Here is a 13,804-nt window from a genome sequence, read left to right on the forward strand (position 1 = left end):
TCCTTTTTAGTCCATGTCCACTTGACATTTATAAAAACATTATCATCCATTTCTTTATTATTATAGACATTATGAGAGCTTTTACAGCTTGTCACAGAATTACAAATTTCCTTTGAGTGTAAAACAGCTGATCTGAAGATTCTTGGGCCTTAAAACATGAAAAGATGGGTTGTCTCTTCAGACAATATATTTCAGGTCCCGCTGTGGGCACGGACATTAAAGCTGACAAGCTGTCACTTAACCAATAGTTGCCTCTCAGTCAACTTCACGACAGGGACATCTGTTTGAATTTCTCCTCCATGAGAAATACAGTATTTTATTGCAAAGATGAAATATAAGAATTGTTAGTGGGTATATCTATGGTGACATTTTTTGACATCTATTAGAGGAGTATAAATCTTTTTTTTCTTCAGCCTTTCTTAGTTGTACAACATATAATTTGCAAATACCATGTACAGTTAACAAAAATCTGTAAAAGTCACTTCATTTCCTGTAATCAGATATAACAGTGTTTTATGTATCCATCCATCCATCCTCTTCTGCTTGTCCAAAGTCGGGTCACAGGGGCAGCAGCTTGAGCAGATATGCCCAGACTTCCCTCTCCCCGGCCACTTCTTCTAGCTCCGAGGCGTTCCATGTGTTTTATGTGTTGTAAGCAAATATTGTAGATGTAAGGGTGTTTCAAATCTTACAGAATGTAATAGGAGTCATCTGTCTGCTGCTGTTTGCTTTTTGGAAAGTACTGTAAAATGCCTTGTGGCTTGGTTGCTAAGCAGTTTGTCACACATTTGCCTTGTATTTAAAACCATTGGATTTTAACCCTTGCCAAGACAATTTAAGTTCAACTTAAATACTAAAATTGTTAACATAAATCATAATTTAAACAAACATACATAGATAATAGCCACACAACACAACCTAAAAGGTAAACTAATCAAACTGACATTAACGACAATGTAAAGACATCACTGCACTCATGTAATGAGGAGATTAATAAGCAAAAGAAAGCAACAGCTAAAAGAATTTTGAAAGTTCTGATATTTGGATACAAGCAGTCATTGCCCCTTTTTTCAGTTAGCTATTATTGCCCTTTTTGGGCTCATCTTCTCTGACGCAGATGCTATCTTCAATCTCTGTTCAACTCCTTGGTTTTAGAGAAAAAAATTTCTTGTCTGACAGCAATCTCTTCTCTGTGAGCCATTTCATAATTTTTGGTAATCAGACCTATAGTAGTAATGTCATCAGGAATGCAGTATGTAATGTTGTAATTCTTTGCCATTAATCTGTGATTAGCACTAACATTATATAATTTACAGTTCAACATTTTCATAATAATTTCATTTTGGAACCCACTTACTGCAGTTCAAGTTCAACACGGCTGGAGCCTAGCATAGCAGCATGGAACATAATGCATTAACAAACCCAGGATTTGCCATCTTTTCATCACGGTGCAAGCTCGTGAACATAGCCAGTCATTGTTAGACCATTTTAAATTCATCAATTAACCTGACCTGCATAAGTTGCATTTTAGATTGTCACAACCTTCACACAGAGAATTAGAATGAGGGTGAGAACTTGGAAGGATCAATGGCAGGATTGCTATTTATGGATATCTTGTCTGCAAACCAGCCTCACATTTTATTTGATAAACACATTGATCAATTGTGTTAGGACCCTAACCTGGTGAGCTGGGTTCCTGGACTTTTTTTTAAACTTAAACACAACATTTGAGTGTTGGATGGCTTGTTTACAGATAACCTAATTTCATCCTCTGGAACACCTTAAGGCTGCTGTCCATCTCCTGTCTATTTTGTAAACCAGTGACTGCAAGTGTTCACATGAAGGCAGGCATATCTTAAAATCTGTCACTGTGAGTCTGTTACAAGATAAGTAGGACAGCTATTGATCTATTGTTGATGATTTTGCTCAGTGATGTGATCATTCCTTTTTACACTAAATTTTAAGACCAAGGATATGGCTATAGATTTAAGGTATTCTCCTCCCTCCCCCCCCAACCCGACTCAAAAATAATAAGACAGAAGAAAGTAGAGTTGGTGGAGCATTATAAATATCTAGGATCAATCATCAATAACAGGCTGACATTTGATCTCAATACAGAACCAATTTATAAGAAGGGAAAAAACAGCTGTTCTTTTTAAGGAAATTGAAATGTTTTAAAATAGACAAAATACATAATGGTAGTTTTTTTTACAAGTTCTTTATCAAATCTATTCTCATATTTGCTTTAATATGTTGGTTTAAACATCTTACTGTTAGGAACAAAAACAGCCTTAACAACTTTGTCAGAAGTAGCAGTAGAGTTATTGGTCTGCAGCAGCACTGTCTCACTGTGCTTTTAAACAAACAATTTAGAAAGGAAACTAACTCTGTTGAGGCAGACTGCGGCCATACTCTGTTTCCTGAGATTTATTTGTTGCCATCATCCTGCAGATTTAGGTTCACAAGGGTGAAAGCAACATATTTAAGAACTCTTTTATTTTTAGGGCTATAAGCATTTTGAATTCTGGTAGTTGTATGATTGCTGTTGATTTCTATAGTACGGTATTATTATTGAATACTGTTGAATTTAATTACTCTTGTTTGAAGAAATATTGCAAGTCTGTGTACTAATTATAACAAAGGACATCATATGTTGCCTCTTGTTCTGTTTTCTTTTATCTGTGTAACAATGTCCTATGCTTTGTCATTTCATACTGCAAACAAAATGTCCTTCTGAGATGATAAAGGTCTCCCTAACCTAACAGTCACACATCTGTGTATTTTTTATATATTAGCAAATGCTATAATAGTGAAGTATGTTCAATTGTGTGTAGAATAAAATCCTTTTGCAATAACTAAGTCAACACTTCTTGGAAATCTATAGAGAAAGAAGACCTCCCTTTGCGATCTAGCACTCAGAATACTAATGAATATAAAATCGAAACATCATCTTTCTCATCCTGACTTTGAAAAAGATAGCTCTGGTACAGTATTCTGTCAGCGAGATAGTAAAAAAAGACTCAATCATATTACAAGCCTAACATCATCATTTTTATGGAGAGGAAATTCTGTTCTTGCTTGCTGCTCCCTATATTTAATAAAAAGATAATGGATGTGTCAAAGAAAGCATGTTACAGGTCAATTTTAAATGTAATTGTTTTACTGTACATTATTCCACTATTTATTTGTTTCATCAAAATACCCATTTTGTAAAAAATTGGCTAATTTATAGTGTTAGTAGAATTCACTCCAGTGATGTTCCTTATAAACTCATAAAGAAACATGGCAAAACTGTGAGATATTAAAAATAGAAAAATGTGAAATATTGAACAGTGTGCATGTATGATTGGACATTGGAGATTAAAAAAAAAAAAAGATTCTTGGCTATAATTTCTGCTACAGGCATCTGCAAAAAATATTCACACTGATCTCACTAGCAATTACCTATCTTTTCTCTTAATATTACTTTAGAAGAAATTGCCTTCACTTTGGCATTTTAGTTTTCTTTGTTGATCAAAGTTACAGTGGAATTACATATTGTAATAAAACAAGAAATGGTAAATTGGGAGATGATTTTAATATTTTTATATCTGCTGTATTTCATGGTGTTGATGGCTTTAACGAAAGCAACATTAAATGTTGAATAATTGATTGTAGTCATATCAGTATCAGTTAAGCTCTAGAGCCTTGGGAATCCATTAAAAAAGGATAAGCAATTTTTAAATTAGAAGCTACTTTAAGTACGGTTCAGTCAAAAAATGAAACTTACTTAAATGAAATATAGGGCACTGCTTTGGTGCAGCAGTTTGTGTTTCCCACATCATCTATCTGAATGCTGGGTAGGATGCCTTCTGTATAAAGTTTGTATATTCTCTCTGTGTTTGCTTAGGTTCTTTTTAGGAACACCAGTTTCTCCACACAGTTTATAAAAGTGATTGCTGATTGTAACTTACTACTTGTGAGTACTACTATGACTGAGGGTGGTTGTATGCACAAGTGTGCTTGCTATTTTTTCCAGCATTGGTTTTTGCCTTATGTTTACTGCAGAAATAAGCGGCTGGAGGTTGAACTCCACTAATTCATTCTTTAATGAAACTCATGCCTGGTACAAACCTCTCCAATGCTCATTGGAGTGCCTGCAGTCACTTGACTATTCAATAAAATGTAAATATGCTGAAGAAAGCAGCAGCAAGTCTATGTTATCATAATATTAATTTACAATATGATTTAGTAATATAATCATCTAGAATTTACTGACAGACATATCATTTAGTTAAAGGTCAACGGTGATATGGTTTCCTAGTCAAGCCAGCCTATCTTCAGTTATTACCAGTTGTGATGGCAATGTCACCACAAGTATTAACATCCAAAGAAAGCTTTTAGTGTTAGTAATATGCTTTCTTGATTTTGTTTTCTCTTGCAGGTGCTATGGCAGTGCTCATTCCACGTCTTGACCTGGTTATCTCCTTTGTTGGAGCAGTGAGCAGCAGTACACTGTCCCTCATTTTCCCCCCTCTGCTGGAACTGGTTACACTGTCAGAGAAAGACATCTCCGTCTGGATGGTTATAAAGGATATTTCTATAGCTGTATTAGGATTTGTGGGATTTCTAGCTGGGACTTATGTGACAGTTGAAGAAATGATCTATCCTCAAACAACCTTCTTGGAAACTGGAAAGCTTTTCCAAACACTCAACATAACAAACACAATGGATTTGTTGAGAAATAGTACACAGTCCAGGCTGCTCGAAGGATGATCTTCAATAACATTTGAAAAGCGAAAGCTGCTTGATTTCTTGGAGATGAGGGTAAGGGAAAGGTGTTGGGGTGTGATATCTAATAGTATGAGGTTGGTATTTTTAAATTTGGTCATACGATTTTAATGTTGAAATAAAACACAAGAAATCTTCAGAGTAGATGGCTTTTGCTTTCTTTCACAAGACATTTGGAGAAATTGTAAATCCTGATAAATGTGGGTATGTATGAAGTAGAGTTTCTGTCATGCATTGTTTATTAATGAAAAAGTGAGCCCAGAATCACATTCAGAATTTATTGAGAGTACAATCATAATTGCCATCTTGGTACCATATATGTGCCACTTTGTCAGAGTTTAATTTTTGCTTTGTTACATACAATGAATATGATCCCTTTGCTAATGTAAGTAGACATTTGTTGTTATGAATATCATGCTTTAATATTGAGTCTTTAAAAACAACATCCATTGGCAAGTTTGGCCTCCCACAGACAGTAGAACTGGGTGATTCTGACAGTGCCCTTTACCCAACTGATTATGACAAACGTAAGATGAAAGAACATACTGTATTGGAGCAATGTTCCAAGCAATGTTAATAAGGCCCTTGTTTATCTTAATTAATGTCATATGTAAATCATTTTTATAATTCAGTTACTTTTATCTATTTCTACTTTATTTTTAGTTTATTAGATCTTCAGAGCGGGCGGCATAGTGGCGCAGTGGTATCGCTGCTGCCTCGCAGTAAGGAGACCCGGGTTCACTTCCCGGATCCTCCCTGCATGGAGTTTGCATGTTCTCCCCGTGTCTGTATGGGTTTCCTCCCACAGTCCAAAGACATGCAGGTTAGGTGCATCGGTGATTCTAAATTGTCCCTAGTGTGTGCTTGGTGTGTGTGCGTTCTGAAGTGGGCTGGCACCCTGCCCAGGATTTGTTTCCTGCCTTGCACGCTGTGTTGGCTGGGATTGGCTGTGTCTCCCTGTGACCCTGTAGTTAGGATATAGCGGGTTGGATAATGAATGGACGGATAGATCTTCATAGCTGTTCATTACTGTAGCTAAGGAAGGGCTTCCCATTCTACTTAAATCTGTCTGCCATAGTTTCTCAGTTCAGTGTTTGGCTAACAATCCTATGAAAATAGTCCTCTTGTCCTCTTTCTCCAAATCCTGTGTTTCTCCCTATGAAGCTCCTTACAGAAACACTTAATGCCCTGAGGACTGCTATTAAATGACCAAGCACCTACATTCTCTTTACAGATATCAGCTGGGTCCTCAATAGTTTCCTTCCAAAAATTACTTATACTAACTATACATTTTATGACTACAGAATGGCGTTTGAGCCCTCTAAGCTCCATATTCTAAATCTTTAAGGATTAAAAGTGCTCCACACTCTAACTTTTTTTAGGATCAGGAATAGCTTGCAGATAAATCACTGTTTGAAGAACATTTACAGTTTACAGTTTATTTTAGTTAATGCATCAACAAAAACAGAAAGTAGCATGTCTAACAAATTACAAATACAATTTTCTGCCAAATGCAATCAAATACTTAAAGTATATGTACTGTGAGTCCCAAAAATATAGTGGTAAAATAGACAGTAACAAAGATGTGGGTCATTTTTCATTCTGCTATGCTTAAAGCAGTTGTGCTACCAGATTTCAAGCAATTTTAATCGTTTTGTTATTGGAGATTAAAAACTATAACCGAAAGAGTACAGCACAATAAAAACGTGCATCTGTGACTCGACACTCCAATAGAGCTAACCAATAAAATAATCAGTTCCTCAAAGCAGCTACAGGTTTCATTATAACACTTTCCCCAATGTCTGACACATCGGGCACGTCTACCATAGCTGCTCTCAGCCTAAATCTTCAAGGTAGACTGTGACATAGAAAAGAGAATTATAGTTGTGTAAAGGAAGTCCTACTCATGTCAAAACAAAAAGGTTTTAGTGAAATGTACATTACTTTATAAATAACACTGTTCTCTAATAGTAGTAAGAAGCTAATTTTTGGCAGTTTCTGAGAATTTCTAGCAGTTATTGTCCTAGTGGCTTAATAACGAGAACAGTATTCCGATTTACAGCTTTAAAAAAAAATCTAAACATCAATATAAATTATATCAATATAAAATCCAAATAAGCACAACTTGATGGATGATGGTGACAAAATGATGAACAAGGATATCCAATATCTAATGTGATATGTAATAATAAAATGCAAAGTTCAGGTTCTGCTTTCAATTTGTTTGTGTATTTTATTACTATGGGGAGACACCTGGAAACTCTGGTTACACAAAGGTAAGCTTTTGATAAAAATGAGAATTTGAAGAGGACACATTCATGAATCAGCTCTTACTCCAAGTTTATCATGATGTTATTGGTAAGTTCCTACATTAAATCAAACAGTCACCATTCTGTTTTATGCTTTTATAACCAGCTGATATACTGAGTAGTCATAAATTAAATCATACTGTTCACTGAAACCATTTGGAGGCTTTGGATGCTTAGTAGTATTCTCATCTTTCACTATAAGATTGTTCAACATCTTAGGGAAGTCAAATAGAAATAGACCTTTCAGTTTCTCAGTACCAGACTTTAAGGTTTTTGTTGGCTAGTGTGTCTAGCAGGGAGAGTTACTTCCACAAATGGACCCGATTCAATACCGGGAATTGCAGTTTGAAAAGGTTGTTCTGCTTACAGTGCAGCCTCAAACTCGCAATGGTGATCAAGTAACGACAGCAAGAACCTATTCAAGCGGAAAGGTTGAAACTGAAAACGAAAATACCAGGTGACATAGATACTAAGGAAAATATCCTTGTGGGGGTCCACAGTGCGGATATGAAAAACCAAAATCTACTTGAGCTAGGCCAACTAACCACCAGCCCTTCAAAGCACAATTGATGGAGTGGTGGCTTTGAGGCTAAGGATCTATGCTGGTATCTTGGAGATTGCCAGTTCAAATCCCCATTACTGCCAAAAGAGATCCTGCTCTCCTGGGCCCTTAACCAGCAGTTGCTCTAGGGGTGCTGTACAATGGCTGACTCTGTGCTCTGACCCCAAGGGGTAGGCGAAAACTAACAAATCCCAAATACAAGAAATTGTATGAGGTGAAATAAAGAAAAAAAGTATCCCACTGTGCAATACAGATGTAGTCTGATAATTAAAATTATAATGGAATCATATGCTGTAATGCAGAATTTGCCATCATTCAAGCTGATGTGTTTTGCCAATGAAGATTGAGAAGCACTGTGGTAGTTAAGCCAAGCTCCACAAGAACATACCCTTTGTGAAGCAGTAGGAGATCAAAAAAAAATAGGCAGCCTTTCTCCTAACCTATACAACAGGCTTCAAGGCCTTCACATACCTCAGATGGGACCCAATCTTTAAAAGTACACCCAAAGAATTGTCCCATGTACAATCCATGTCAAGATCTTCAAGGAAAATCCCACATTCAACAGGGGCTGCCAGAGTTTCCAGGAATTTGGAGGTTGGAAATTTATGAAAGGCCACAATTCAAAAGTCAAAGGGTTGAGCAACTCAGTAGCTTTGGTGCTCCATCATATCTGTGATTCTGCAGTTGTGGGGTTCTTCAAGTGCATGGGTGTGGTATTGCTTTCTATAACTTTAAAATAATATTCTTGTAGTATGTTAAACCAATCAGTGTTTAATTAAGAACTTCAGTTCCACCCCCATTTCAATTTGCTGTAAGTGTTTGAAAACAAAGAACATGTTTCTGCTAGAGTTGAAGAAGTTCTATCTCGATAACCAATACAGTATAATAATGAAAAAAGCATGATTGTTAAATAAAATGGAAAAGTAAGAACTGTAACAAAGCAAGAATAATAAGTAGAAATAAAGTATATGTTGTACTGTATTTGAAATAAGTGTATTTTTCTCATGATAGATTTACTCCTCTGAGCCAAAAAAGACCCTTATATTCTGTCTAAGTATTGTTATAAAATTCACTGTCAGACTATTACTTTATTACCGAAAACTCTACAGATGTTTAATTCCCTGATTAGGTGGAGTAACACGCCACAAGCCCACTTATTTGTTGAAATTCTTGTTTACTCCACTTTAAATTTTAAACAATTAATATTGTATTTCAGCACAAATACTTATATCAATTCTGGCTTCATATTTTCCCAGTAATTGAAGCTATAATATGATTTTCTTACATTAATTACAGAGGCAGATATCATTGTTAGTGCTTATTTTTATATGCCTGTTAAATTATCATTTTAATATTTTTAAAGAATAATTAGTTTTTCTTGACTTGAATTATAGGCTACAGTTTTTCGTCCATCATGCTGATAGTCAATATGAAACATTTAACTATGAAATCCCAAAGCCAGTTGTTATCACTTAATACCTGGGAACAAATGTAAAGTATAACATTATTTATTAATGTTGAATTAATGGTCTTTATCTTTTTCATACGTTTGTATTAGTAGATTTAAACAATGATATATACCTTAAACCCAAAAAGGCACTGAAAACCTCTGCTGTGACTAAGGAAATCTGTTTGGTTTTGCTCAGCTAGTAAAAACTCGACCAATTAATGCAAATTCAGTTTAGAGTTAAAATCTAAATTAGTGTAAGCTGATCGATCTAATTTGGGATAATGATTTATTTCATTAGGTAGAAATATATAATAAGAATAGCTGTGTCAGGTATTTAAAATATCAAAATGCAGTTTAAATGCTTAAAGTTCAAATATTGTAAGACAAATTTGTCATTTTTTATCCTCTGATAGAGGTCCATAGGGGGCTAGATCCCTAGTAAATGATCAGAAATCAAAAATAACATCCCATTCATAATCACTGAACTTGAAATAGTCTAAAATTATACCTCACATAATTATGTTTCAAATTTTTCATTTTAACCTTCTGGTAGTGGCTAGAGGGCTAGGACCACCAGTAAAGAATCAAATATAAAAAATATTATCAGCAACCTTAAAATAGCATAAAATGACACTCCACATGCCTTTATTACGAATCCTCAATTTGTTTTCAAAGGTTTGTGAAAGGGAGTTTATTTCCATCCATCCATCCATTCTCTTCCGCTTATCCGAGGTCGGGTCGCGGGGGCAGCAGCTTAAGCAGAGAGGCCCAGACTTCCCTCTCCCGCCACTTCTTCCAGCTCTTCGGGAGAATCCCATGCGTTCCCAGGCCAGCCGGGAGACATAGTCCCTCCAGCGTGTCCTGGGTCTTCCCCGGGGCCTCCTCCCAGTTGGACGTGCCCGGAACACCTCACCAGGGAGGCGCCCAGGAGGCATCCTGATCAGATGCCCGAGCCACCTCATCTGACTCCTCTCGATGCGGAGGAGCAGCGGCTCTACTCTGAGCCCCTCCCGGATGACTGAGCTTCTCACCCTATCTTTAAGGGAAAGCCCAGACACCCTGCGGAGGAAACTCATTTCAGCCGCTTGTATTCGCGATCTCGTTCTTTGGTCACTACCCATAGCTCATGACCATAGGTGAGGGTAGGAAGGTAGATCGACTGGTAAATTGAGAGCTTTGCCTTACGGCTCAGCTCCTTTTCACCACGACAGACCGATGCAGAGCCCGCATCACTGCGGATGCCGCACCGATCCGCCTGTCGATCTCACGCTCCATTCTTCCCTCACTCGTGAACAAGACCCCGAGATACTTGAACTCCTCCACTTGGGGCAGGATCTCTCCCCCAACCCTGAGAGGGCACTCCACCCTTTTCCAGCTGAGGACCATGCTCTCGGAGTTGGAGGTGCTGATTCTCATCCCAGCCGCTTCACACTCAGCTGCGAACCGATCCAGAGAGCTGAAGATCACGGCCTGATGAAGCAAACAGGACAACATCATCTGCAAAAGCAGTGACCCAATCCTGAGTCCACCAAACCGACCCCTTCAACACCCTGGTTGCGCTTAGAAATTCTGTCCATAAAAGTTATGAACAGAATCGGTGACAAAGGGCAGCCCTGGCGGAGTCCAACTCTCACTGGAAACGGGCTCGACTTACTGCCGGCAATGCGGACCAAGCTCTGACACCGGTTGTACAGAGACCGAACAGCTCTTATCAGGGGTCCGTACCCCATACTCCCGAGCACCCCCACAGGATTCCCGAGGGACACGGTCGAATGCCTTTTCCAAGTCCACAAAACACATGTAGACCGGTCGGGCAAACTCCCATGCACCCTCCAGGACTCTGCTAAGGGTGAAGAGCTGGTCCACTGTTCAGCGACCAGGACGAAAACCACACTGTTCCTCCTGAATCCGAGGTTCACTATCCGACGGACCCTCCTCTCCAGAACCCCGAATAGACTTTTCCAGGGAGGCTGAGGAGTGTGATCCCTCTATAGTTGGAACACACCCTCCGGTCCCCTTTTAAAGAGGGGACCACCACCCCGGTCTGCCAATCCAGAGGCACTGTCCCGATGTCCATGCGATGTTGCAGAGACGTGTCAACCAAGACAGTCCTACAACATCCAGAGCCTTAAGGAACTCCGGCGATCTCATCCACCCCGGGCCCTGCCACCAAGGAGTTTTTGACCACCTCGGTGACTTCAGTCCCAGAGATGGGAGAGCCCACCTCAGAGTCCCCAGGCTCTGCTTCCTCATTGGAAGGCATGTTAGTGGGATTGAGGAGGTCTTCAAGTACTCCTCCCACCACCCATAACGCCCGAAGTCGAGGTCAGCAGCGCACCATCCCCACCATATACGGTGTTGACACTGCACTGCTTCCCTCCTGAGACGCCGGACGGTGGACCAGAATCTCCTCGAAGCCGTCCAAAGTCGCTCTCCATGGCCTCCAAACTCCTCCCATGCCCGAAGTTTTGCCTCAGCAACAACGAAGCCGTTCGCTTGGCCTGCGGTACCTATCAGCTGCCTCCAGAGACCCACAGGACAAAAAGTCCTATAGGACTCCTTCTTCAGCTTGACGGCATCCTCACCGTGTCCACCAACGGGTTCGGGATTGCCGCCACGACAGGCACCACCACCTTGCGGCCACAGCTCCGTCAGCCGCCTCAACAATAGAGGCACGGAACATGGCCCATTCGACTCAATGTCCCCACCTCCCTCGGGACGGGTTGAAGTTCTGCCGGAGGTGGGAGTTGAAGCTACTTCTGACAGGGGACTCTGCCAGCCGCTCCCAGCAGACCCTCACAACACGCTTGGGCCTACCAGGTCTGACCGCATCTTCCCCACCATCGAAGCCAACTCACCACCAGGTGGTGATCAGTTGACAGCTCCGCCCCTCTCTTCACCCGAGTGTCCAAGACATATGGCGCAAGTCCACGACACGACCACAAAGTCGATCATCGACCTGAGGCCTAGGGTGTCCTGGTGCCAAGTGCACATATGAACACCCTTATGCTTGAACATGGTGTTCGTTATGGACAATCCGACGAGCACAGAAGTCCAATAACAAAACACCGCTCGGGTTCAGATCGGGGGGGGCCATTCCTCCCAATCACGCCCTTCCAGGTCTCACTGTCATTGCAAGTCTCCCAGCAAAACGAGGGAATCCCCAGAAGGTATGCCCTCTAGCAACCCCTCCAGAGACTCCAAAAAGGGTGGATATTCCAAACTGCTGTTCGGTGCATACGCACAAACAACAGTCAGGACCCTTCCCCACCCGGCGGAGGGAGGCCACCCTCTCGCCCACCGGGTAAACCCCAATGCACAGGCTCCAGTCGGGGCAATAAGTATGCCCACACCTGCTCGGCGCCTCTCACCGGGCAACTCCAGAGTGGTAGAGAGTCCAGCCCCTCTCAAGGAGATTGGTTCCAGAGTCCAAGCTGTGCCGAGGTGAGTCCGACTATATCTAGCCGAACCTCTCGACCTCGCGCACTAGCTCAGGCTCCTTCCCCTTCAGAGAGGTGACATTCCACGCCCCAAGAGCCAGTTTCTGTAGCCGAGGATCAGACCGCCAAGGTCCCGCCTCGCCACCACCCAAATCACACTGCACCCAACCTCCTTGGCCCCTCCCATAGGTGGTGAGCCCATGGGGAGGAGGACCCACGTTACCTCTTCGGCTGTGCCCGCCGAGCCCCATGGGTGCAGGCCCGCCACCAGGCGCCGCCATCGAGCCCCACCTCCAGGCCTGGCTCCAGAGGGGGCCCGTGACCAGCGTCCGGCAAGGGAAAACGTTGTCCAGTTTTTATTTTCATTGGAGGTTTATTGAACCGCTCTTTGTCTCATCCCTCACCTAGGACCAGTTTGCCTTGGGTGGTTCTACCAGGCATAAAGCCCCGGACAACATAGCTCCTAGGATCATTGGGACACGCAAACCCCTCCACCACGATAAGGTGACGGTTCAAGGAGGAGTTTATTTGACTCCCTTATATACCATTAGGTGGTGAACACCGGGGGGCAGTTGATGTGGCATGTACAACTTCCATCTGCTCATTTTTGTTGAAAAACCTATTGGTTTACTCTTTATCATAAAAGTGTGGCCTACAAATACAGTAAGAGCTTTTAGGTGTACAGGGCCAAAAATATGGAGGTTGATGGGGTCACCAAAAACCTTGATGTTTTGCATAACTACACATCAAGACAAGGTGAAAGCAAATCATATGTGGATTTTTTTTGTACCATTGAGTCAAAAGACACCATATAAAAGAAAAAAAAACTGAATTGATTTCAAAGCGTTCATAAGTAATTCTTATGAATGCTGTAATAGCCGGTCTTAGAATGTTTAATGTAAATATCAAGATGACTGTTTGATTAACTTGTTTAGAATGTGAGTTTCTCTTAGCTACACAGATAATAGATGATTCTGTTTAACCCCTAAAGCTACCTTGTAATGAAATTGAATAGAAATGTGGTTAAACTTTAATTAGCTAGAAACACAACTGTTTGATATATGACATCATATGACATATATGTCTGTATGTTATACAGAGAACTTACAAGAGAAAGTCAAAGAAACAAAACAAGATATACAAGCTTTTTGTAGTATCACTATTTTTTTGTGTAAACTGTTTCACTTTGAATTTTTACCAAATCTTTTAAAAAGAAGACATTTGAACTGTGGAATTATTTGCATACGTGACAATGGTCACACTCATTGGCTGT

At 40.4% G+C, this 13,804-nt stretch overlaps 1 protein-coding gene across 2 annotated transcripts in view; it reads left to right on the forward strand.

Moving 5' to 3' along the window:
• The window catches only part of slc36a4 (solute carrier family 36 member 4), a 786,828-nt gene that overhangs the window by 581,929 nt on the left and 191,095 nt on the right, over positions 1-13,804 (forward strand). Inside the window, exon 12 of one of the 2 annotated variants that reach the window (XR_005632559.1) lies at positions 4,424-4,806. Coding sequence is in view for 1 of the 2 variants with exons in the window: in XM_039744146.1 (XP_039600080.1) it covers positions 4,424-4,755 (332 nt within the window). In the remaining variant the exon portion in view is untranslated. Of the gene's footprint in view, positions 1-4,423; positions 5,452-13,804 lie in introns of those variants that run through there. The other variant, XM_039744146.1, reaches the window with a different exon arrangement.

This window comes from Polypterus senegalus, chromosome 2 (assembly GCF_016835505.1).
Source record: "Polypterus senegalus isolate Bchr_013 chromosome 2, ASM1683550v1, whole genome shotgun sequence".
Taxonomy (NCBI): domain Eukaryota; kingdom Metazoa; phylum Chordata; class Cladistia; order Polypteriformes; family Polypteridae; genus Polypterus; species Polypterus senegalus.